This window comes from Mauremys reevesii, linkage group 2, assembly GCF_016161935.1.
Source record: "Mauremys reevesii isolate NIE-2019 linkage group 2, ASM1616193v1, whole genome shotgun sequence".
Lineage (NCBI taxonomy): Eukaryota > Metazoa > Chordata > Testudines > Geoemydidae > Mauremys > Mauremys reevesii.
The window spans coordinates 123,406,966-123,432,288 of record NC_052624.1 but is presented as its reverse complement, the minus strand read 5'-3'; the positions used below and the strand labels follow the sequence as shown (position 1 = coordinate 123,432,288).

General features: G+C 41.8%; 1 protein-coding gene across 2 annotated transcripts in view; it reads right to left on the bottom strand.

The window, feature by feature from the left end:
• The window catches only part of CLPTM1L (CLPTM1 like), a 79,317-nt gene that overhangs the window by 27,128 nt on the left and 26,866 nt on the right, over positions 1-25,323 (bottom strand). For both annotated transcript variants that reach the window (XM_039523418.1, XM_039523417.1), the window contains exons 8-11: positions 15,641-15,725; positions 13,907-14,010; positions 6,544-6,609; positions 2,151-2,201 (exon numbers count right to left, since the gene is read on the bottom strand). In XM_039523418.1, coding sequence (XP_039379352.1) covers positions 2,151-2,201; positions 6,544-6,609; positions 13,907-14,010; positions 15,641-15,725 — 306 coding nt within the window. The remainder of the gene's footprint in view (positions 1-2,150; positions 2,202-6,543; positions 6,610-13,906; positions 14,011-15,640; positions 15,726-25,323) is intronic.

Genomic DNA, 25,323 nt, shown 5'->3' with positions numbered 1-25,323 from the left:
TCTCACAGAGAGAGGTCTAGACAGCCTGATCCAAGTCGAGTCTCAGATTCATTCAGAAGGAATACCTGAAGTCTTGCTTCTCTGACCTCACATGTCCTTGAAATAAAAGATTTGCAAGTGGAACACTTCCTTGGGATGTATGACTCTCCAACACAACAGAGGCATTTCTAGTACTCGTTGATGGGCATAGTTCCTTCGCATGAAGGGCAGTTCTTACAGCCATTCTAGGGTTTTTTTGGTCAACAGGCAGAAAATCATCCATGCTAACTAAGAAGCTAACTAGGAACAACTAACAATTACAAGCTGGACTGTGTGGGGAAGGGCAGGATCTGTATTACCGACCACAAATGCTCCGTCTCATCAATGTCAGGAGGCAGCTGAGAGGAACTGATGGCAGTTGACAAACATTGCCCTTACTAGAGAACCAGAGAAGCATCAGGGTGCAGGCATGCCGTACAGATAATGCTGGCCAAAAGTCTCAAGTGCTTGCAGTGGATGAATATCAGAAGTGGAATGTGCATATGGACAATCACTGGAAGGGATCTTACAGTATGATGTCATTCAAAACAGACAGACTAGGTCTTCATAACTGATGAAGGCCCAGATATAATTTACAATCAGTCATGATCTAACATGCGCGTCTGCATAAAAAACGGTGTATTCTCTGTTCAAATTAATGACAGCTTCGATTAGTTCAAAAAGAGTTGGCTAGCTTTAGTGTAAGAATTAAGGACATCTAAACATTTTACATGCATATCTTAAATAAAGTTGAAGATGAGATATTCATATATTCAGACAAATTTATTTGCAATTCTATAATGACTTGGAACCCAGGTCTCCTGACTCCCAGTCCTCCTATTCAAAGAACAAGGCCATGCTACCACCACAAAAACATACAATATGGCTTTGGTCAGAGGTGGTATCACACTTCTAGGTAATAAAGGCTAATACTGTTTCACTGTGTTTCCTCTTCACCTTTCATTTCAGGGGAGGGAAAAGATGGAGTAGTCTAAATTGGAGACAAGTGTGGGTAACTCGCACTAGCAGGTCCAAACCTCCTGGCAGTATGGTAGGTAAAGGCAGCACTAAGACTTTGGCACTGAAATGAGATTTGTAGGTCTCAACATTAGCACACAGAATGCCTCAGCACTGGAGACCAAAGTCTTTTTTGACTTCATAGTCAATGAACTCTTTGGCAGAGACTGGGAACCAAAGGAAGTAATTCAAGTCCAAGGCACCTTTGTAGTTTTCAGCACCAGACCACTCCCAAAATATCACGAGTTACCAAGGATTTGTTTTTGCTACCATACTAGAGTCTTTTCAAAAAAGTTCAGAGGGAGAGTGCCAAAGTCAGCTTTTGAAGCCCTGAAGAGGAATCTTTGGGGACTGAAAAAGGCCAATGGGGACCATGCGCAGTTCCCAAGTCAGCAGCTGAGGGCTTATGGACTGCATTAACAAAAAGGTCTGATGCATGAGTTACCAGCCCTGGGGAGGTAAACCATGGCAGACTTCATCTGTCCAGAGGGTATGTTTCCCCAAAACAAAAAGACAACTGGCGTCCATCAGACTGGAAAAATCCCTAGCCTTAGAGCATACCACTTAAATAATTTCTTCAGGTTTGCCACAATAAAGTGCAGTGGCATGCTGAAGCAACTTAAAATTCAAGATTTACCTCAAAATTATAGTGAACTCTCAAGACCACCTACACCAATGCTATTTTAAAACTGCATACCAAAACACAGTTTTTTGTAGAACGAAGGGACATTTAAAGGTTATCAGTGATCAGTTTGTTTTTTTTTAAATCAAGAAATACACTAGTTCAGCCACAAGTTATTGGGATAGATGCAGGAACTACTGGGTGGAAGTCTATGGTCTGCATTGTGCAAGAGGTCAGATTAGGCTGTTATGGTCCTTGCTAGCCTAAAAAAAAAAATACATGAATTCCATGGACACTGAACACAATAATTGTATTTGTTTTTGTCTGCTTTTGTAAGGAAGACTCAAACTAATATTTGATCTAATTCTCCACACTATCTTTTTGCTATCCAGCAGAAGACTGAAAGGTGCAATCTGCTTGTTGGAGAACAAGTCCCACTACATATTTGATTAAATAACCAACATGTCAACAATATTACAGGATTGTGTCTTACCTGGGTATCATATGCCTCAGTTCTCTTTTCAGATTCATTGTATGCACCAAACTGTATTAGATTTAACAGAGAGAAGTAATCATAATTGGTTTAGACAAATAAAACAGAAGAAGGGGAAAAATACAGTAATTTGTTAGGAAAAAAAGTCAGGATCAGCATAAAAGTCAGGATCAGCATAAAAGTCAAAGGAAACTCCAGTGATATTAGGTCTAACTGCAATCTAAAACAAGGAAGATGACAACTAGCAAATGGATTTTTGAAGTTGGGGGGGGGGGGAAGTGCAATATAAGCACTATCCCAAGGCGAGGAGTTTGCGCTGGAATTTCTTTGCTAAATACTACATGAGCCATCACAAGACAACTCATTGTTCAATACCATTCTTGACAGAAGAAAGCTACAAAGAGATCTGTCGAGCCCACGGGTATATTGCAGTTGGCTCAAGTTTCACTGATTAAAGCTAAGCTTGTAAAGATGAAAAACTTGCTACTAATTTTCATTATACAATATAAAACTTAATACAAATCTACAAATGCTTCAAGAGCATACAGCACTCAGAGCTACAACCCTCACTCTCTTCAACATGATGCAGACAGAAAATTGAGCCCTTCAGCCACTGACTGTACAATAGCCTATACAGAAACTGATTAAATCAAAGTAAAACTACACTTAAAGACCTAAATAATAGGTAAAGGTCCTTAAAGCAGCATCACACCCCTGGTCTTATTTTAATGCCCAATAATCATTTGGGACAAAAGAATTATCAATTACAAGTTAAACATCTCCACTCCCACCTACCTTCAGTTAATGGAGACCCATGAATAATGTCCCCCAGAAATGCAAAGGAAGCCCAGACAGAGTTAATATTCCTTATACTGTTAATGTAGAACATTAACAAGAAAAAAGGGTTTGATAAAACACACTTTTCAAGTCTTTATACTTCATAAAGAAGAGCAAGACCACGCGCATTCACCCACGAAAGCTCATGCTCCAAAATGTCTGTTAGTCTATAAGGTGCCACAGGATTCTTTACTGCTTTTACAGATCCAGACTAACCAACGGCTAACCCTCTAATACTTGACAACCAACATTGTTTGTGAAACCAAAAAAAGTTTTTTCCCCCCAGCCAATGGCATTATCCAGCAGGACATATCCACTGCTAGCTCCAAAGCAAGCAAGTCTTGCTTGCTAAGTGAAAGAATTGTGAAAAACGTTGGTTTTTAAAATACAATCCCACATCTGGTGAGTTTTCCAGGTTTCTTCCTTTCCTCCCATCCTTTTATTGATTTCGTCATACTCAAATATTTATGTTAATGGAAAATTTGAAAGTTTTTGGATACTAGAAATATCAGTCTCATTTTAATCTGTGAATGAAAACTAACTATTCTAAAAATTTAAGTGATGAGACAAAATGGTTACTTACCCTGTACAGTAGATTATATTCTTTGAGATGTGGGTGCAGATGTGTATTTTACTCAGGTATGCATGAGCCCAATGCATCAAAGCCAGAGAACTTCACTTAGCATTACCCCTCTTGGGGCCGCTCTTGCTTCCTCTGGCCCTTATGCCCCCTCCTATGGCTAGTAAAGGCAGCGCTGTCACAACCACCTCAGTTCTCTGACACAAGAATCTAAGACTGGATACTCCAAAGCAGAGGGAACAGGAGGCAGGGTGTGGAATATAGGTCTGCACCCACATCTCGAAGCACGGTTAGAGTACAGGTAAATAACCTTTTTTCTTCTTCGAGTGGTTGCAGACAGATGTTCCCCAATAGATGACTCACAAGCAGTAACCAATGGAGGTGGGACTCGGAGTCTATTTAAATAATGAGTGAAGAACTTCCTGGACAAAGTTTCCAGCTGATCTAGATGTCATTGTAATAGCATAATGCTTGCGAAAAGCATGTATGGAATACCAAGTAACATCCCTAGAAACGTGCAATATAGAAACGTCACTGAGAAACACGACAAAAGCCATTTGAGCCCTCACAGAATAAGACACCAGTCTCTGTAGAGGTGTGGCCTGTGCTACCCCATATGCTGTAGTAATGCAGAAGTAATCCACCTGGAGATTGTCTGTGTGGAAATACCCTGACTCTTCATCCGATCTACATAAGATAAAAAAAGTCAAAGCGATGCCCAAGAGAGTTTAGTCCTTTCCAGATAGAATAACTTTGATCATCTCACATTCAAGGAATGAAGAAGCTGCTCATCAGCATTTGAGTATGGCTTAGGAAAAAATACAGGTAAGTATATTGTTTGGTTAAGATAAATTGTGACATCACTGTAGACAAAAACTTAAGGGTATGACGTCAAGGTCACCTTGCCTTTGAAAAACTGAGTATATGAAGGATCTGCCATTAAGATCTGCCGCTCACCAATTCTCCTGGATGAAATTATGGCAACAAGAAAAGCTGTCTTTTGGGAAAGAAGAGAGCGCGCAACTGGCTAGGGACTCAAATGGAAAACCCATGAGGGCAATCAGTATGGTACTGAGGTCCCACAAAGGAATCAATTCTTTAACAGACAGAAAGAGGAAGACAGCACCTTTTAGAAATCTAACCACCATGGAGTTAGAAAATAACGTCTCCCCTTAGATTGGACGGTGAAATGCTGAAATCGTTAAGTGAGCCCTCAGTGAGTTAAGTGATAGACCTGAGGACTTAAGAAGTCACAGGTAACCCAAAATATCTTGAATACATGCTAACATTGGCTGAACTCCCCTTGCCAACAACCAAACTGAAAAACCTAGTAGAAGGTTTTCTGCTAGTAAGTGGAACCTGTTGCACTGCTTGTGAGCATTGCTCTTCCAGGTCATCTAACCATATAGCATCCACTCAGTTAGGTGCATACTGCTCACAGCTGCATGTCATATCTGATCATGGTGTTGTGTCAGCAGGCAGGAACGAGAGGTAGGTCGGAGAAGCAACACTGTTTTGGCCAAGCTGGTACAATGAGTATTAAGTTAGTATGATCCAACTTCAGTCTGAGAATCACCTGAGGGATGAGTGGAATCGAGGGGAAGGCATACATAAGAACTGATCCCCAATTCAAATGGAAAGCTTCAGTTAATGAGCCTTAGACGGAGACCCACTTGAGAGCAAAACTGACTGCATTTCTTGCTGTCTTTCACTGAAAGTAACTCCACTGTCAGAATGCCTCTTCCTTGAAAATGGACCTCAGCACATCACTCTTCAGAGATCGCTCATGATTCTGAGAGAAGTTCCTGCTGAGGTGACTGGTCAAGTGATTCTGAGCACCTGAGAAGTAAGCAGTTGTGTAAATGAGGTTTTCCATGATGCACAATTGCCAAAACTTTATTGCTTTCTGACAAAGCTAGGGAGCGTACTCCTCTTGGCTTGTTCACATAACCCACTGAGGTTGCATTGTTAGTGGGGCCCTACTCTTGTGCTTATGAAAACAGTGCTTACTCTCATGGTAGAAGCCCAGTGAAGGGTCCCTGACTTTACTGCTTCCCCCTTCTGTGTCAGATCTTGTGCTAGGAGGTGCACTCTTCTATAACTCTCGCAGATGTGCAGGGGCAGAGTCCAACTGGGGCCTCATTGCTTTCTTCCTGAGCTGCTTCTTAAGGCAGAGTTCTTGTGCCTGCAGTGTCCAGGTGGGAAAGGACTGACAGATACTGCACATAGTGGAAGCATCACTGACTGAGAAGGATCAGGGACATGACAATTCTCGAAACCTGGTATCCTAGGGATAATCTAAATCCTATACTGGGGAAGCTAAACGGTTCACTGAGGTGGGGATTATACCTGTTAGTAATTTTAAAGTATACTTAGTAACACTAAGTACACTACAATAAAAATAACTATAAAACTTTGAAATATTTACAGATTTGAAGACAAAGAAGACAGAAAGAAGGGCTCCAGATACTGGACACTGCAAACTAAGCCATGCAGTGGTAAAAAGGAACTGGATAGGCGGTTAGTCCAAAGCACCCCATATACCTATGGTGTGTGAGGAGAGCAAGGGTGCAGACACAGACCAACTGACACTGCAAGAATTCTCTGGTCTCAGGCATGTGAAGTGCATTCACATCCCAAAGTATTAAGTTAGTATGAAGAACCAGAAGAAGAAGAACTATCTGTTTTGCAGAAGATGTCTTAATCTTCTCAATTCAGTAGCAAATAACATTTCTATCCTCCAGCAGTAATAATGGAAGACTGATTTGTGGTTTTCTGTAGCTACTTCTGCAACTTTTTTAATTGAATCATATTATACAAATGGGTGAACACAGCAGCATTTGTATACTTCTAGACATTATACATCTTCATATTTTGTTTATTTGAATTTGATTTTAAAGTAAGCTGTTCACTAACCTCTGAGGTAGCAGAGAGCTCAATAACGCTAGTCATTATGAAAGAGCAAAGGTACTGTACCTGGATTGTTGACCTCATGCCTCTCCATATAACTGTCATTTTCAGTGCTTTCTTCACTTTCCAGAGCTGTGATTTAAGTTACAAAAATACAATGCTTATATATCAAGAACAACTTATTAATCACAACTAAAGATATCAAAATCTAGTTCTTAGACCTGAAGAGCAGGTTACTTACCTGTAAGCGGAGGTTCTTCGAGATGTGTGGTCCCTATCTGTATTCCACTGTGGGGGTGCAGGATGCCAGTAGCAGTATTCATCGACCCACACGTATGTAGCCACGTGGTCCAGGTGAGGTTACATGAGGCTGTGTGGGATGATGCCCTCTCGGTCACCCTCTTACTGTTAAGCAGCGTGGCACGCAGCAGATGGGACGGAGGGCAGGTATTGGAATACAAATAGGGACAACACATTTTGAAGAACCTTCTGTTACAGGTAAGTAACCGCCTCTTCTTCTTCAAGTGATGGTCCCTATACGTATTCCAAACGTGGGTGAGGTCAAGCAGGGATCAGCGCAGAGGTGGGTGCGAGGATGCAAGAGGCACTGCAGTCTGGAGGACAGCATAGCCCACAGCTGGTTCTGCTGCCGCCTGGTTGATTGTGAAGGTATGCACAGAATGCCACGTTGCCACTCAGCAGATGTCATGCCAGGAGATGTCTGCCAGGGAGACAGCTGTTTCTACCTGTGCCCATGTTGAGTGCACTGTAATTGTGCTGGTGGCAGGGTATTGGATAGCATATACCTATGCGGATGCATGCAGAGACCCACTTTGCGATGCATTGGGAGGGCAGGACTTGGCCCATGGATCTGTCTACAGTGGCCACGAAGAGATGTGAGGAGGCAAGAATGGTGCGGGTTCTGTCAAGGGACAACGCCTGCACACAGTGGACATCTAGGAAATGCAGGGTCCTGTCTGCAGGAGTGGCGTATGGCTGAAGACAGAAGACTGGAAGGTGAATCGACACGTTGAGGTGAAACGCTGAGACTACCTTCCGTAGGAATCTGAGGTGGAGGCGTAAGGAAACCTTGTCTTTATGGAAAACTGTATTGGGGGAGGAAGCGGGAGAGAGGAGGTCAACCATCATGGCCACCTGTTGGCTGACCCACCGAGCAGAAGTGATAGCCACAAGGAAGATGACTTTCATGGAGTGGTGGAAGAGGGAGGATGTGGCCACAGGCTGGAACGGAGTCTGGTGAGGGTGGAGAGGACAAGATTGAGGTCCCAGGGAGGCATGGGCTTTCACAGTGGCAGGAAGCTGTTAAACAGGCCCTTGAAGAAGCGGGCAGTGGTGGAGTGGGTAAATACCGAGCGGCCATCCACAGGGGTGAGGAAGGCTCTTAGCGCTGTCAGGTGCACCCGGACAGAGCTGAAGTTAACGACTGAGGTCTTAAGTTCCAGGAGGTTTCCAGGATGGTAGGGATGGAGACGGCCCCAAGGGGGAGGTGCTGGTGCCGAGCCCAAGAGGTGAAAGATTTCCATTTTGCCACATAGCAAGCTCTTGTGGCGGTCTGCCTACTGCATTTAAGGATGTGCTGCGCCAGCGGCAAACAAGCACTATCCATGAGCCCAGATCTAATGCATCCAAGGGTGCTGAGGGATTTGGCTGATGTGATTGCAGAGCCATTAGCCATTATTTTTGAAAATTCATGGCGATCGGGGAGGTCCCAGACGACTGGAAAAAGGCAAATATAGTGCCCACATTTAAAAAAGGGAAGAACCTGGGGAACTACAGACTGGTCAGCCTCACTTCAATCCCTGGCAAAATCATGGAGCAGGTCCTCAAGGAATCCATTTTGAAGCACTTGGAGGAGAGGAAGGTGATCAGGAACAGTCAATATGCATTCACCAAGGGCAAGTCATGCCTGACCAACCTGATTGCCTTCTATGATGAGATAACTGGCTCTGTGGATATGGGGAAAGTGGTGGATATGATACATCTTGAGTTCAGCAAAGCTTTTGATACAGTCTCCCACAGTATTCTTGCCAGCAAGTTATAGTATGGATTGGATGAATGGACTATAAGGTGGATAGAAAGCTAGCTAGATTGTCAGACTCAATGGGTAGTGATCAATGGCTCGATGTCTAGTTGGTAGCCGGGATCAAGTGGAGTGCCCCAGAGGTCGGTCATGGGGCTGATTTTGTTCAACATCTTTATTAATGATCTGGATGATGGGATGAATTGCACCCTCAGCAGGTTTGCAGATGACATTAAGCTGTGTGGGAGAGGTAGATATGCTGGAGGGTAGGCATAGGGTCCAGAGTGACCTAGACAAATTAGAGGATTGGGCCAAAAGAAATCTGATGAGATTCAACAAGGACAAGTTCAGAGTCCTGCACTTAGGAAGGAAGAATCCCATGCACCACTACAGGCTGAGGACCAACTGGCTAAGCAGCAGTTCTACAGAAAGGACCTGGGTATTACAGTGGATGAGAAGCTGGATATAAGTCAGCAGTGTGCCCTTGTTGCCAAGAAGGCCAATGGCATATTGGTCTGTATTAGTAGGAGCACTGCCAGCAGATCAAGGAAAGTGATTATTCCCCTCTATTCGGCAATGGTGAGGCCACACCTGGAGTATTGAATCCAGTTTTGGTCCCCCCACTATAGAAGGTATGTGGACAATTTGGAGAGAGTCCAGTGGAGGGCAACAAAAATTATCAGGGGGCTGAGGGAACTGGGGTTATTTAGTCTGCAGAAGAGAAGAGTGAGGGGAGATTTGATAGCAGCCTTCAACTACCTGAAGGGGGGTTCCAAAGAGGATGGAGTTAGGCTGTTCTCAGTGGTGGCAGATGACAGAACAAGAAGCAATAGTCTCAAGTTGCAGTGGGGAAGGTCTATGTTGGATATTAGGAAACACAATTTTTGAAACCTGATATCCTAGGGATAATCTAAATCCTATACTGGGGAAGCACTGGAATGGGTTCCCTAGGGAGGTTTGGAATCTCCATCCTTAGAGGTTTTTAAGGCCTGGCTTGACAAATCCCTGGCTGGGATGATTTAGTTGGGGTTGGTCCTGCTTTGAGCAGGGGATTGGACTAGATGACCTCTTGAGATCTCTTCCAACCCTAATATTCTATGATTCTATGATCATAGCCTGGCCCTGGCAGATCGTACGGAGGACCTGGGGAAGGAAAGGAATGGGGGAAAGGCGTAACTAAGTTCTCCCTGCCAGGTCACGAGAGCATCGCCTTGAGAGTTGAGCCCCTGGGCTCCCTGGGAGCAGTAAAGAGGGAACTTATGATTTTTTTGTGTAATGAAAAGGTCCCAGTGAGAGGTGTCCCAGGTCTGGCAGATGGAACAGAGAGTGGGGCAGCCCTGGATGGTGTTCTAGACCTCTGAAAAAGGAGGACTGCAGCCACAAGTCTCAGCAAATAATGACCCCGGTTGCTAAAGAGTGAGAGGATGTATCTGCAGCATCCATGGCCACTTGGAGACTCACCTTAATTGTCGGCAGCCTTCTTCCAGAAGGGCACAGAAGTGTTGTTGCTTGTCTTGTGGCAGGTTGTCCAGGAACTCTGCGAGCTTGGCGTAATTGTGGAACTCATACTTCGCAAGCAGAGCCTGGTAGCTGGCAATATGAAATTGCAATGCTGCCAAGTAGACCTTCCTGCCCAAAAGGTCCAGGTGCTTGCCCACCTGCTCTGGAGGAGTGGATTTATGGGTGTGCTGACAGACGCATTCAGTCACCACATGCACCACAATAGAATTGAGGGGGTGGGGATAGGAAAAGAGGAAATCTACCCGCTTAAATGGGACAAAGTACCAGTGTCCTGTCCATTTCAGTGTGGGGACACAGGAAGCAGGCGTGTGCCAGACCACTCTCACAGGTTGCACGATAGCACTGTGAACAGGCAGTGCCAGCCAGATGTCCCTTGGGGTTGCAGGGTGTCCACCAATTGATGGTGCTGATCCTGCAACCTCCTCCAGGGGTACAACCAGGTCCAGGGCCACCTACTGTAGTAGATACTGATACTGCTTCTGGTTGTCAGGAGGCAAAAGCATGAATGGTATAAGCCTTTGGGAGTGGTGAGGCCGTCGGTACTAGTGGGCCGGAATGCACAGGCTTGAAGCACCCCTCCTGTAGCAGTACCGATGCCTCTGCTGGAGCGGGAGGTTCGTGTGCAGTAAGCAGCAGAGAACGAGGGTAGGGCAGTTAGAGATGTGCTGACTGGAGAAGGGGCTCACATTGTCCCAAGGTCTGGGAAATGTCCCTGTGAGAAGTCAAAGAGCAAGGTGGTGTGTGCAGTGAACAGACCGACGGATGCTGAAATGCAGGCAGGACAGGTGGTGCGCACCCTGGGGAGAGTTCCAGGCAGGTAATTGGCATGGCGGGTGGTGGGGCCATTGGGTCTTCCTTCTTCACCTTACCCTCAGAGAGAGGAAACTTAGCTGGTGGTGCGGCGGGGTCTGCGCTCGATGTCTCAACCGACCTGGGGCAGTTCAGGGAGGGAGTGCTGTGCTTGGAGGCAGCCTGCAAAGGGGACCTGCTCCAATACCCATGCAAGTGCTTCTGGCTCTCAAGCTTGGGTTTATCCCAGACCGCTGGTGCTGCCAGACCTGGGGCATGGGACGTGCTAGGAGGAGCACTCACCACTAGTGAAGGGCGCTGCACCGATGGTTCCGCCCCTCTGGGGTTGGACTATGCATGCAGCCGGAGCGCATCCTCCATAAGAAATTTGTGGAGGCGAAGTTGGCACGCTTTCAAATGAATGAAAGGGCTTTGTTAGCCATAACTACCATCGCAGAGGAAGAGGGATTCTGACTTCAACCATGTGATGATACAAGGAAACTGAGGGCATCACTCCGCACAGCCTCATATAACTTTGCCTGACCATGCGGCTACAGACATTGCTCATGCGGGTCAACGGACACTGCTACATAAATTTTCTGGCTCCAACACATAGCATACATGCACACTCACGTTTGGAATACATATAGCAGGGGTGCCAAACTTACTGACCACCCGAGACGCATACGAAAATCTTCATAAGTTTGAGAGTCAGGGCGCACCTGCCAGGACTCAGATCTTCAGCCCTGCTCCTGCTGAAGCACCAAGCCCTGGCAGGTGCACCCTGCAGGCCTGAAGCCCTGAGCCCTGGCAGGCATGCCCCAGGACACCCCTCCCTGCTGGGCAGAATGTCCGGAGGTGACACATGGAGGGGGCAGATGGGGTCACCCTCTCCCCCACTCCATTTTTCCCAGGGTTTGTTGGCCTTGCTCAGCCATATGGTGCCATCAGGCCCCGTCCCTGCATGGCAGCTGCTGGAGCTGACAAGCTTGGAGCTGCGGCCGTGGGGAGAGACAACGACAAAGAGCAGGGAGCTGCAGGGAGAGCCACTTCTTTTGCTGCTGCTTCTCCCCACGGAACTAAAGCAGCAGCCCCTCCCTGCAGCTCCCAGCTCTTTGCTGTTGCCTCTCCATAAGGAGCTAACACCTGGGAGCTGGAGGAAGGGGCTGTTGAGGGTAACAGAGGATGTGTGCTTGGAGGGGCATGATTCAAGCTGTTGGGGGAGTGAACCTGTAAACTGTGCCCTCCACTCTCAGCAGGCACCAATCGTTTCTGGCAGAAGCCCCTAGCCCCACCATCCTGCCACAGGCTGGGAGGTGGAGAAGCCAACCTCCCTTCTCTCCCACAGGCTGGTAGATGGAGAATGCGAGCAGCACTTTAACTGTGAAAGAGCCACAGTTTGGCCACCTCTGACATATAGGGACCATCACTTGAACAATATCTTACTCCTTCAGTAGTCCCACTAAAGCCAATGAGTTAACTGAATTCATTGGATCAATGAATAAATGTGAATAAAGGTATCAGCATTTAAGTGAACAGTACAAATAGGTAATAATTGGAGATATACCAATCTCCTAGAACTGGAAGGAACCTTGAAAGGTCATCGAGTCCAGCCCCCTGCCGTCACTAGCAGGACCAATTTTTGCCCCAGATCCCTAAGTGGCCCCCTCAAGGACTGAACTCACAACCCTAAGTTTAGCAGGCCAATGCTCAAACCACTGAGCTATCCCTCCCCCATTGCCTTTTTACTGTAGCTTTCAAGGTAATAAAAACATCAGCTAAGGACTGTAAATACGTATTGTGAAAGTCATTCCCCAGTTTGGATTGCATGGTACAATAGGCTTAAAAACGGGTCATATATTATGGTCTTTATAAGTAGTGCCGTAACATTATGAAACTTCACACAGTCAAACTTTTTATGCCTTCTGAATTTTCTTTGTAGTTTTTGTTTAGTTTTTCTTCATACATTTTTAAACAGGAAATCTGAAAGTCAGTTCTGGCAGTCCTACTTTTCATTACTGACCTTTTTTTTTTTAAATTGAATATTTACACAAATATTAGTAGAAAATTGGATCCTGAGACAGAACTAGAGCTAGCCAAGACACAGTTTCTATCCTGTGAACATATTTGAGTTTTTACAATTTTGTTCGTTCTGAATAGGGTAAAAAGTCAAATTCAAAATTTTTGCTGGACTGAAATTTTGAAATATGGTCCCTAGAATTCCTGTCTCCCTGCATGGCAGGCTCTCTTGAAGTTCATCTCTATTTGCCACCCAGGCAGGCTGGCACACCCACAGTGTGCCTTGTTTGTTGAATGTTTTAACAAAATCAACGCAGACAGAAAGCTGTTCAGTCAGAAAATTTTGACTAGCTCTAGTGAGAACAAATGACAGTCAGGACCCAATGCGCTAAATTTCTTAAAGGACCCATTTTAAAACTAATTACTGGGTTTACTTGACATTCTCAGAAAGTTAGTTCATAATTTCAAGAGTAAATGCGGTAATTTTGGAGAACATAGGCACGTCCATAAAATGAAGTTAAACCTTTAACAATTAAATGCTTGTACCGTGAGCTCCCTAGTTAATGTTTGTTAGAACCTTAATCTGTGGTTTTTTTGCAATGTTAAGGGACTCCAAATCAAAAGTCACATTTGAATCTTGTACTTCTAATTAGAAATAATACTCCAAGATTATAGGAACTGCAAAGTTGGTAAAAATATTTTGTTTCCAATTTGTTTACTTTGTGTACTTCACAGCACTTTATATCTGGACAGTTTTACTTGAAGAGAACACGTTAAACAGAAGTTATTCAGGATAAGTTATTTAAAGTGTATTCTATCTAAACTGGAATTGTTCTAAATTAGTTCACTTAAAATTTAAACTGACAGTGACTATTTAGATAGATAGATACACATGCACACACACAGACACTATTTTTTATATATATATATATATATAAAAAATAGTGTCTGGTGAACAGTTTAACATCATCCCCATAAGACTGGGGATATAAATAGCAGCAATGTCAGCAATAAACCTATATTCAGACATAAGCAGACTTCAGAGCTTTATGAACTCACCTCAATCACTGCACCAACACCTGCTGGAATTAGCACCAATAAACTTGTTTGCTCATCCAAAAGGAAAAGAAATATTACCACGGTACTGAAGCATCGCCAAAGCACTGAATAAGTAAATAGAAATGCATGTTAGTATAATTTAGATATTAAAGGAATAAGTGATACCTGATGAAAGAATGTTACAGTGAAAGAAGAATGACAACAGGCTATGTGAGCTGCTTCCCCAGATAAAGCTTCTTGTGAGACTGTAGATGATTATAGGAAGTGATGTCACAATAGAATTATGATTTTAAATAGCAAGAATTTGCTGAGAACTAACAACCTGATCAGTGGGATTCAGAGTAAGCAAAAGTAAAAAAAATGCATAAGGAGTGAAATATTCTTGAATCAACAAAGAACTTGCAATAAGAAAATTATTTCTATAATGGAATATTGGTAGCAATACAACAATGTATCAGCAGTACTTTAAGATATTACTAAATATATGTTAGTGATTCTTGTTGAGAAAACTTCAGACAATAAAACTTTCTAGCTATGAAAATTTCAAAGTTTAGCCTGTGAAAACTGCCATGAAATCCTTGAACAAAATGAATTTGATGGTATTTGATAAAATAAGACACTTCGCATGTATGCAATTTCTCAGGTTCTGTTAAACTTTGCAAATTATATATAGCACCATTTCCTGCCCAATGATTTTTATATTAGAGAAGAGGGGAAAGGCATAAGGAAGAGCAAGAACTGGACACTAAAAAATGCTAAGCAAACAGACATGAGTGTTTTTCAAAAACATCTGAGTGCCAAATAATATGTGCAGTCCCATTTAAATGCTAAACACAGCACAGACATTCCTTCTTTCCTCTTGGGAAAAGAGATTTTTCCAAGAGAATTCTCATGTCCTCCAATTCTAATTTCCTTCAAATAGTGTAACTGTAAGTAATATTTAAAATGTACATCTTTAAACGCCCAACCATTCTGCCCAACTATAGAGATGCTGGAACTGAGAAGACACTTTGAAAACAGCATTACTTTAGTACCAAGAAACCAAAACTATCCAGTGACACTCAGAATCCTTCTACTTTGGTTTTACGCACTTATGCGGGTAGCAGCTAGCAAATATTCTCACGTTAACCTAGAACTCTAATCCTTGAAACTCACTGGACCATCATTGTAAATGTGTAATATCACTGAAAATCGAGTGCAGTAAACCATGTGCACATGGCAGAGGACACTTCCAGTTGTAACCAAGAATAAAAGATTTTTGCACAAGAACAAAATGACAACTTACATTTCTCAAATACAACAATTTAAATTCCTTTCTCATAACAATCAACCACATTACCCATACGCTATCATTTGTAAACATTATATAAAAAATAGGGAGGTTTTCCCAATTAAGCTTTTGAAGTAATCTCTTAGTTTTCTTGTGGTCACACATTTTCCTCTTTAGAAGAAAGTCATAATCAGAGATGTGGAATGATGTACCCAATAAAAATTGATCTCACAAGCAGAGTAAGCACTGTGCCTAATGCATCAAGATTAGAACCTGCCTGTCTAAAGTTTTCTGCTAAATAACTGAATACTGATTAAATCACAGCACACTTTCCCATGACGATCGTACAAAAACTGTGTTCATTTTGCCACATCTCCTAAAGCATGCCAGATATTCTTGTTTTTACTCTTGCATATTAGCACACATGATCAATACACACCATCTTTACCTCATATATGCCATACCTGCTTTTGTAGACATTCCAGTCATGCTTTTCTTTTTCTTCCAGAAGCTGATGTCATTTTTGAATGCAAGGAAATCAAAAAGAAGCTGCAAATATGAAGATACGCACCATTAATTTGATTGAAACCTGCATTAAATTCCAGCACATCAACTGAGTTAATAAAAACATGTATTTAGAACTACATACTTAAGTAAGTTGATGATTTCATTAAATAAAAAAGATAGTCTAGATGCAGAAAGGAAAAGCTAAGAGATGTGAACCCTGTTGTTAAGACCCAAGTTCCATAAAACATTGCAAGGAAAAACTAACTAGGGAATCCATGGACTGACAGGACAACAAAGCTTCATCTTACAGGAAGACTCAGACTTTAAGGTCAGAAGGGACCATTATGATCAAGACAAAGGGAGCTAGGGACTCCATGCATCTTGTGAATTCTGCCAGACAGTAGTTCATGTGAGGAGCTAAGAAACTTGCAGAGCTCATGAATTCTTCAGTACTGCAAGAACTAAAGAGAGCTGAGAACCTTGCAGCGTTCCAAAGCCTCACATTACAAACACAGGAATTGCCATAGTGGATCAGCCCTGAAGTCCAGTATCTCATCTCTGACAGTATCTAATACCAGCTGCTTGAGAGGAAAATGTAAAAAAATTGTAAAGGGTAAATGTGGCATAACGTGCTCTCCTATATCATCTCATTCTGATCTCTACTAGTTAGAGATTGTCTTATCTCTAGGGCTGTCAAGCGATTAAAAAAATTAATAATTAATCACACTCTTAAACAATAATAGAATACCATTTAAATATTTTTGTATGTTTTCTACATTTTCAAATATATTGGTTTCAATTACAAAACAGAATAAAAAGTGTACAGTACTCATTTTACATTTAATTTTGATTACAAGTATTTGCACTGTAAAAAACTAAAGAAATATTTTTCATTTCACCTAATATAAGTATTGTAAGTTCAACTTTCATGATAAAGAGATTGCACTACAAATGTAGAATTATGTAAAAAAAATGCATTAAAAAATAAAACAAAGTCTACTCAGTCCTACTTCTTGTTCAACCAATCGCTCATACAAGTTTGTTTACATTTGCAGGAGATAATGCTGATAATGCTTCTTGTTTACGTCACCTAAAAGTGAGAACAGTCATTCTCATGGTACTGTTGTAGCTGGCATCACAAGATATTTTCGTGCCAGATGTGCTAAAGATTCATATGTCCCATCGTGCTTCAACCACCATTCCAGGAGACATGAGTCCATGCTGATGATGGGTTCTGCTCAATAACAATCCAAAGCAGTGCGGATTGACACATGTTCATTTTCATTATCTGAGTCAGATGCCACCAGCAGAAGGTTGATTTTCTTTTTTGGTGGTTCAGGTTCTGTAGTTTCTGCATTGGAATGTTGCTTTTTTAACATTTTTGAAAGCATGCTCCACATCTCATCCCCCTCAGATTTTGGAAGGCACTTCAGATTCTTAAACCTTGGGTCGAGTGCCACAGCTTACTTTAGAAATCTCACATTGGTACCTTCTTTGCATTTTGTAAAATCTACAGTGAAAGTGTTCTTAAAATGAACATGATCATGTGCTGGGTCACCATTCAAGACTGCTAAACGTGAACTATATAACAGAATGCGGGTAAAAGAGGAGGGAACATACAATTCTCCCCCAAGGAGTTCAGTCACAAATTTAATTAACACATTTTTTTAATGAGTGTCATCAGCATGGAAGCATGTCCTCTGGAATGATGGCCAAAGCATGAAGGGGCATAAAAATGTTTAGCATATCTGGTACCTAAATACCTTGCAATGCCAGCTACAAAAGTACCATGCAAATGCCTGTTCTCACTTTCTGGTGACATTGTAAATAAGAAGCTGACAGCATTATCTCCTGTAAATGTAAACTTATTTGTCTTAGTGATTGGCTGAACAAGAAGTAGAACTGAGTGGACTTGCAGGCTCTGAAGTTTTACATTGTTTTGTTTTTGAGTGCAGTTATGTAACAAGGGACGGTTAGCTCAGTGGTTTGTGCATTGGCCTGGTAAACCCAGAGTTGAGAGTTCAATCCTTGAGGGGGCCATTTAGGGATCAGGGCAAAAATCTGTCTAGGGATTAGTCCTGCTTTGAGCAGGGGGGTTGAACTGAATGACCTCCCAACCCTGATGTTCTATGATTCTATAGTATACGAACAAAAAAAAAATCTACATTTGTGAGTTGCACTTTCACAACAGATTGCACTACAGTACTTCTATGAGGTGAATTGAAAAATACTACTTCTTTTATCATTTTTACAGTGCAAATATTTATAATAAAAATATACACTGATTTCATTTAACAGAATATATGAAAACAGAAAATCAAAAATATTTAATAAATTTCAATTGTTTAACAGTGCAATTGCAATTTTTTTCATCTCAATAATCTGAGTTAATTGCATGAGTTAACTGCGATTGACAGCCCTACTTATCTCCTGAAGCATGAGATTTAATATACCTTTCAAAATTTGTTAAGCATTATCTAGTACGAGGGTAGGCAACCTATGGCACATGTGCCAAAGGTGGCATGCGAGCTGATTTTCAGTGGCACTCACACTGCCCGGGTCCTGGCCACCGGTCTGGGGGGTTCTGCATTTTAATTTAATTTTAAATGAATCTTTTTAAACATTTTAAAAACATTATTTACGTACAACAATAGTTTAGTTATATACTACAGACTTCTAGAAAGAGTCTAAAAACGTTAAAATGTATTACTGGCACGCGAAACCTTAAATTAGAGTGACTAAATGAAGACTCGGCACACCACTTCTGAAAGGTTGCCGACCCCTGATCTAGTATAACTGGATAGTCTTGTTAGCCATGTGTGTCCAAATCCCTTTATGAATCTTGGTAATTTTTCAGCCTCAACAACTTTCTGTGGGTTCTACTGTAGATTCAGCTCACAGAAGAAGTTTTTTCTATTGGTATTACACCTTCTCCTCCTTGAATGATGTTATCTATATCAACAGAAGCACTCATTCATTGACATAGCTGAATCAACACTGGGGGTTTGGCCAGCATGGCTATGTTGGTCAGTACAGTATATTCACACTCCAGCTATGCTGAAATAACTTTTAAGTTTAGATGAAGCCTAACATTTTACCATGTGTTGGCTAACTCAGATATAAAAATACTTTCCTCATGAAGACAAGGCTAAAACTTCAAGGGCTTAGTATTTAAAAAAATAGGACAGGTATTACCACTTGAGTGAGTTTTTTATAGCACCAACTAGTAGTTGAAAACCCATGTTGTCGTAATGGCTTTTCACTAAAATAAAAAATGGCTGAGAGCTAAGAAAACTGCATGATATTTGACTACAAATCCCAATGATTGAACCTGGTGTTATTCTAAACAAAAAGCACTAAACCATGCTTGTGGCTGTTTCCATCACTTCACACTTCCTCAGATGTTCTCAGCTTCCGAGTGATGTTTGTGGTTATTATATGCACTGATTGTGTTGTGCTGGGAAAGTTGTGTGGACCTGTGCAGGGGGAGATTAGGAGTGTGTGCTGCAGTGAGGGGAAATGCGTATTTGGGACTATTGTGTGCTGCAGCATGGGTGTGGCAGTCAGGCCAAGTAATCCACCATCTGTGCAGTTTCCTTCATACAACCAATGGTAAAATGCTTTATGTACCAAAAGAGAATTTAATGACTTTGCTAAACTGATCACTAATAGAAGCAGCAATTTAAGTACAGAATATTTACATTAACTAGAAATTATTTAGCAGCTTGAGCAACTCCTCATACAAACTCAGAACAAGAAGAATCACCTCTTCAAAGAAGCTGTCCTTTCTCAATTTTGAAAAAACTATTCCTGTATGAAGACTCTCTAAGACTTATTTAATTTTAAAAGCCTACTTCAAGAACTAAGACATTTTATACAGAAAATAAAAGTATGTATTTTTTTAAATCAGAATTTCAATTCCTGTTGAACCCCGATGAAATTAAGAACTCTCCCAGAAAATGGAAGAGACTTTAAACTCTTCACATATTCTCAGAGACTTTCCCACCATAAAAAACCAAAGGCAATTAGAAGTGTTGCATATTTATTAAGTAGACCACATATTCACAAGACAAAGATGTCAAGATACCTAATCCCCAACAGCACTGAACCAATGAAGGAATAACAGCATCCAATTTTAAATCTAGACAAGATTGAAAGAGGTGTGTTTTCCTATGAATTCATGAAAGTAGGAAGGAAAAGAGTACAAAAACTCTGGTGTGATCCTGCAGCAGCACATTCTTGTCTACTACCTTCTCAACTTCAACAGCACTCAACACAATTGATTGTTTATCTTTGAGAGCAAATTGCCACAGACAGCTAAAAAGGAAAACAGCAGCCACCCAGCAGTAGCAAAAAGCAACCTTCTAGCCAAGCTGACATCATTAAGACTTCAATACAATATGAAAATAGCTAGAGAACTGCCAAGGGATTAAAAAACCTTGTGAAATGATTTTATTGGAATATTGAAATTTTATTGTGACATATTAGCAGCTTCTGCTATTAATCATCACTTCATTAGACCATATATTCTTGGAAAGGAAACGGGCTGAATATTGGTAAACAAAAATATAATGGGATTTAATTTGGATTTAAGATTCTTAATAATCACTAATTGGCCTGTATTAAGACAACTCCTTAAATGGCTTCTTTTAAAAAAAATAATTTAAATACTTCCTTTGATTTCAGAGGATTTAGTTAAGACTACTTACATTGACCATTCATAAACCATTATCCTTAATAAACCAAACTGGACTTATCTGCCTCTAAAATTATTTTGCTCATGTATGATATACTAAGACTGGATTCAATTTTGGAAAGTAACACTTTGGTCTTAACTTACAAAAAGAGAAAATTTCCCATTAAATGCAGGCCCACTCACAAAGATAGTTTTTTGTTTAAAACTTTGTTAAAAACTTTCTGCAGAGGCGCACTCAGAAGAGACAGTAACAGAACTAGTCATTTATCATTTGTATTCTGTTTTGTGTTGTCTTGTTTAACGTTTTCTTTTCCTTTAATAATGCAAGAGATTTGATGGTGGATGATTTTCCTTGGATTTAGTGGCGATGTCTCTGAAGTATATAAAAGAACCCTTGTGACTAGAAGACTGGGAGTCACATCCCTGAATTGGCAGAAAGAGAAATAATTAGGAAGAGATACCCTACCACTTCTTGTTTCTCTAGATATTTTTAGTAATTTTGGAGATAATTTGGAGCTCTCGGCAATTTGAAATACCTCTTTCCACCCCAAATGTCCCAAATACTTAGAACCTCAGAGAGGCAATGGCTGAAACTTCAAAGAAGACATATTATTTATCACCTCAGTATAAAGTATTTTCAGCCCTCTGTTGAACAAAACAGATAGAAACATTATAGGTTGACTTCCCATTGAAGGATAAATTGATGAAGAGTCTAGGTACATTCTTAACATAACTTGTTTATTTTTCCACTGCATACACCAGTCTGAACAGAGGTTGTCAGTCAAAATAAGCAGGCAATCCTCTTTCAGGAATTTCAGCCAAAATACTTAATATACCTATAGGAGCAATTTGGCCTCAAGAACAGGCTGAATCTGAAAAATTTTCCTTGACAAAACTGACAATTTATTCCCGACAAATATTCTTGAAGCTAGAATTTATGAAACTGTCCACAATCCAGAATAAATATGATCAAGACTTTGTGGATGCTATGGAAGCAAAAACCCTTTTCTTGACCTCCCCACGTAACTACGGAATGAGAATCTGAGAAGTCTTTATGCTGCAATCCACCAGTTTTGTTCCAATACTTCTGCCACCAATGTTCTAGCATTTTTCCTCTTACTTCAGTTGTCATAGGTCATCTGTTGTCACCACAATTAAGATGATCTGAATGATCGAAGCCAAGGTCACTGTGGATATATCTACACAGCAATGTATGCCTAGGCTCAGACTCAGGCTTGAGGACAAACTCCACTTCCATCTACACACAAATCTCTGACTTGGGCTCGGACCCATGATTCTAGGACACTAGGTGGAGGGTTCAAACCCTATTGCTTTGCAGTGCAGACGCAGGCCTTCTCCCTCCCCTAGACTCAAGTCCTTGGAATCCACGAGTATCCCACAGTCATATGGGCCAACTTCCTTTGTCTCCTCTATCCCATAAATCACCAATTGACTCCAGGGAAACAGAAAGACTCCTGCCCTCGTGCACTTTGGAAATGCATTCTCTAACAGCCAGCAATTACTCCAGGAATATCTTTTATACTTGTCCCCTCAGGGTAAAACCACACACACCTGAATGCCTCAGAAGCCTACATCCCCACTGTACCTACAGTCTACTTTCCAACCCCAGACTGGTTGGCAATGGACCTACAGCAGTCTGGGGTAGCCAGCTTCCAGAAGGTTATAGGAACCTGTCTCGACTGGCATGGCCACCCTCATGCACATGTCTTTAGGGAGGGTCGGGAGAGGCTGTATCTTTCTTCATGTGAAATTTCTGGACCTACTACTGGTCATCCCAGATCTGCAAAATGATTTGGTCTCACCAATTTGAGCTTGTGGCCCTGCTCTAAAAGTGCCAGTAGGGGGTATCCGTGGCTATCCTGAGAGTCATGAGCAGCAGCATCCAGTTCAAGCCTGCCATGTCTGTGTCCTGCTCCTCCTGCTCCATCAGAAGTTCTCTCAGGCACCTCTGACTGGTCAGAAAATGCTGCTGAAATGTCCACCATCTCACAGAATTTCTGCCCATTTCTTGAAACAGCAAGAGAAATTCTTCAAGTAGCACCTCCTTGATATTGCTGGTTCCGGCTGCTGAAAGCACACAGACAAAACAATGGCTTGGCAAGATGTTTGCAGGATAGTCAAACTTCCTCTAATGTGCAGGGTGGAACCCAGACTGCACCACAGTCAAAGAGCTACAGAGGCCATGTTTTGCAAAGGTGCTACGAAGTCTGGGATGTGGTTAGTTGGAATCTGGTCTGTGTGATACAGTGTGGACGCCAGAGCCCTGGGTTCAAGCCCAGGTTAGAAAATTCTTTACTTAGGGTTGATAATCAATGTAGATGCTTAAACCCTGTGTTCTCTAACATAGGGTTCACTGACTTGAGTCCCACTAACTCTGGGCTTACATTGCAGTGCAGACAAACCCTGATAGGCCACGTTCTTCAGCACCTGCTGAGTAGCAAAGGGGAGGAATAGCAGCAATGTGGTAGCCTGAAGTGCCATGCAGGAAGTTTGACCATCTAAATACCAGGTTATATAGAGTTGACATTCTATCAGAGTGCTGCTGAAGACCTGCTTGTTGTCGAAGCCATTGACCCAAGACTGGAAATAGAACAAAAGCCTGAGTTGACTCCAGTCAGTCCCACGAGGACAGGCAATATGAGGAGCACACTCACTGCACATTTCTGCTGCTGAAGGAATATGGGCAAATGAATAATAAGGGTACTTTCTTCAATGTTTTGCTCCATTAAGAGTTTAAGTCGTCTGCTTGGAGATGAGCATCTTGCTGGAAGCAACAAGGTGCAGGTGCTTCATGGGTAGGGTAATGATCTCAGATGACTGGTCACTACATCAAAATAGAATAGTAGACTAGTTGGCCCATACTGTTAAATGGGTAGGTGCAGAAAGAATTTTACTATTGGAGAACGAGTTCAGACAGTTACATGAGAGATGGAACAGTGTTTCAGAGGAAGAAAGAAAGCATGACCACCTGCTGAAGGCCTGATGACAGTTTTATGAATTTGTAAGGTTTGTTGCTGAGCCACGAAACACTAAACAGACTAATAGAGAATTCTGAGTGTGCGCCACACATTTCTCTAACAAGAATATAAACCACTCGGAGAACACAAATCTCCCACTGCTTGAAGGCCAAGACAATATTAACACAAAACAGTCCAGATTCTCTGGTTCATTCCTCTCCCTTTTCTCTGATTAGGCAAAAAATGGCCACAACTCCCCAGCTGAGGTCTTTCCTGGTATATAGGAACTAAGTCAGTATAACCAGCCCCTAAATGCCCTTGTAACAATGACATAAGATGTGTCAATGGCATGAAGAATGACATCCAGAGACGGTGTGCTCTGGCAATTTCCAACTGGCAGACAGCGCCCTTGACAGGGGTACCATCTAGCAAGTTTAGAGCAGACCCATGACTATTCAGACTCCACTAGGGACATGGTCTGTACAGAATCAGTGAGAGAATCAGAACTGTAACCTGTTCCCTGACTGTTACGTTCCCTCCTCTCTGCTAGAAAATCTCAGAGCAGAAAATCTGAGCCAGCATTCATATGCAATGATTTTTAGGTTTTAGTTTAACTCAGGCTAAATAAAGAAATTGACACAACATTATTTCACTTAAGAGTTAAATATTTTTACATGTCAATTAAGAATGTTACATTTTATATAAAAGTTGATAATTTATAAACTAATAATTCTTTCCAGGAGATAAATTTATTTCTAACAATCAGACAAGTATCAATTGTATCTTTAACCCTTCACTGATTTCTAATTACAGTCTACATTAATTTTTAAACCAATATGTATATTCAACAGCAGATGAACTTGCTGTTTTGTTATGACGATGGGTGATCAATTTTCAGTGCTGGCTGCTAGCCAGCTTGCAAATAAGAATTCAACTGTCCATTGAAGCCATTAACCTTTCCATTATCCACTGGTGAAGTGTGATCCACGAACAGCCCAGGTAAGAGGATAGCCAGACACACAAGGAAATGTAGTAATTCTCTTTCTGGGAAGGACTGGACAGGGTGGGTTTAACCCCTTGTCATAAACAGATAGTTAAGGGTTAATGTCTCTTTTACCTGTAAAGGGTTAACAAGCTCAGTGAACCTGGATGACACCTGACCAGAGGACCAATGAAGGGACAAGATACTTTCAAATCTCGGTGGAGGGAAGTCTTTGTTTGGGTTCTTTGTTTTGGGGGTTGTTCTCTCTTGGATCTAAGAGGAGCCAGACGTACATCCAGGCTCTCCAAGCTTCCTAAAATAGTCTCTTCTATTCACTATAGTGAGTATTAATTAAAAAGGTGGATTAGTGTTTTGTTTGATTTCTGTATTTGCAAATGTGTATTTTGCTGGAAGGATATTTTATCTCTGGTTGCTGTACTTGTACTTATGCTAGGGGGGAGGGAGTCCCTCTAGTTTTATAAGCTGTATACCCTGTAAGCATTTCCATCCTGATTTTACAGAGATAGTTTGTACTTTTTCTTTCTTTAATTAAAAGCTTTTCTTTTTAAGAACCTGATTGATTTTTTTCCCTTGTTTGAGACCCCAGGGGATTAGTCTAACTCACCAGGGATAGGTGGGGGGGAAAAGAGGAGGTGGAAGGTGAATCTAAAACAAAGAGGGATTCAAGGAGTTTGAATCAGTGTAGTCTCTCCAGACGACCAAGGGAGGGAAAGTCTGGGAGGGGGAAAGGTGGGGGAATGGTTTATTTCCCTTTGTGTTAAGACCCAAGGGGTTTGGGTCTTGGATTCCCCAGGGAAGGTTTGGGGGGAATGGAAAGTGTACCAAAACACTATATTTTTGGTTGGTGGCAGCGCTACAGATCTAAGCTAGAATTTAAGCTTAGACGGCTACATGCCAGTCCCCACCTTTTGGACGCTAAAGTTCAAAGTGGGGAACAAACCTATGACACCCCTAATTTTGAAA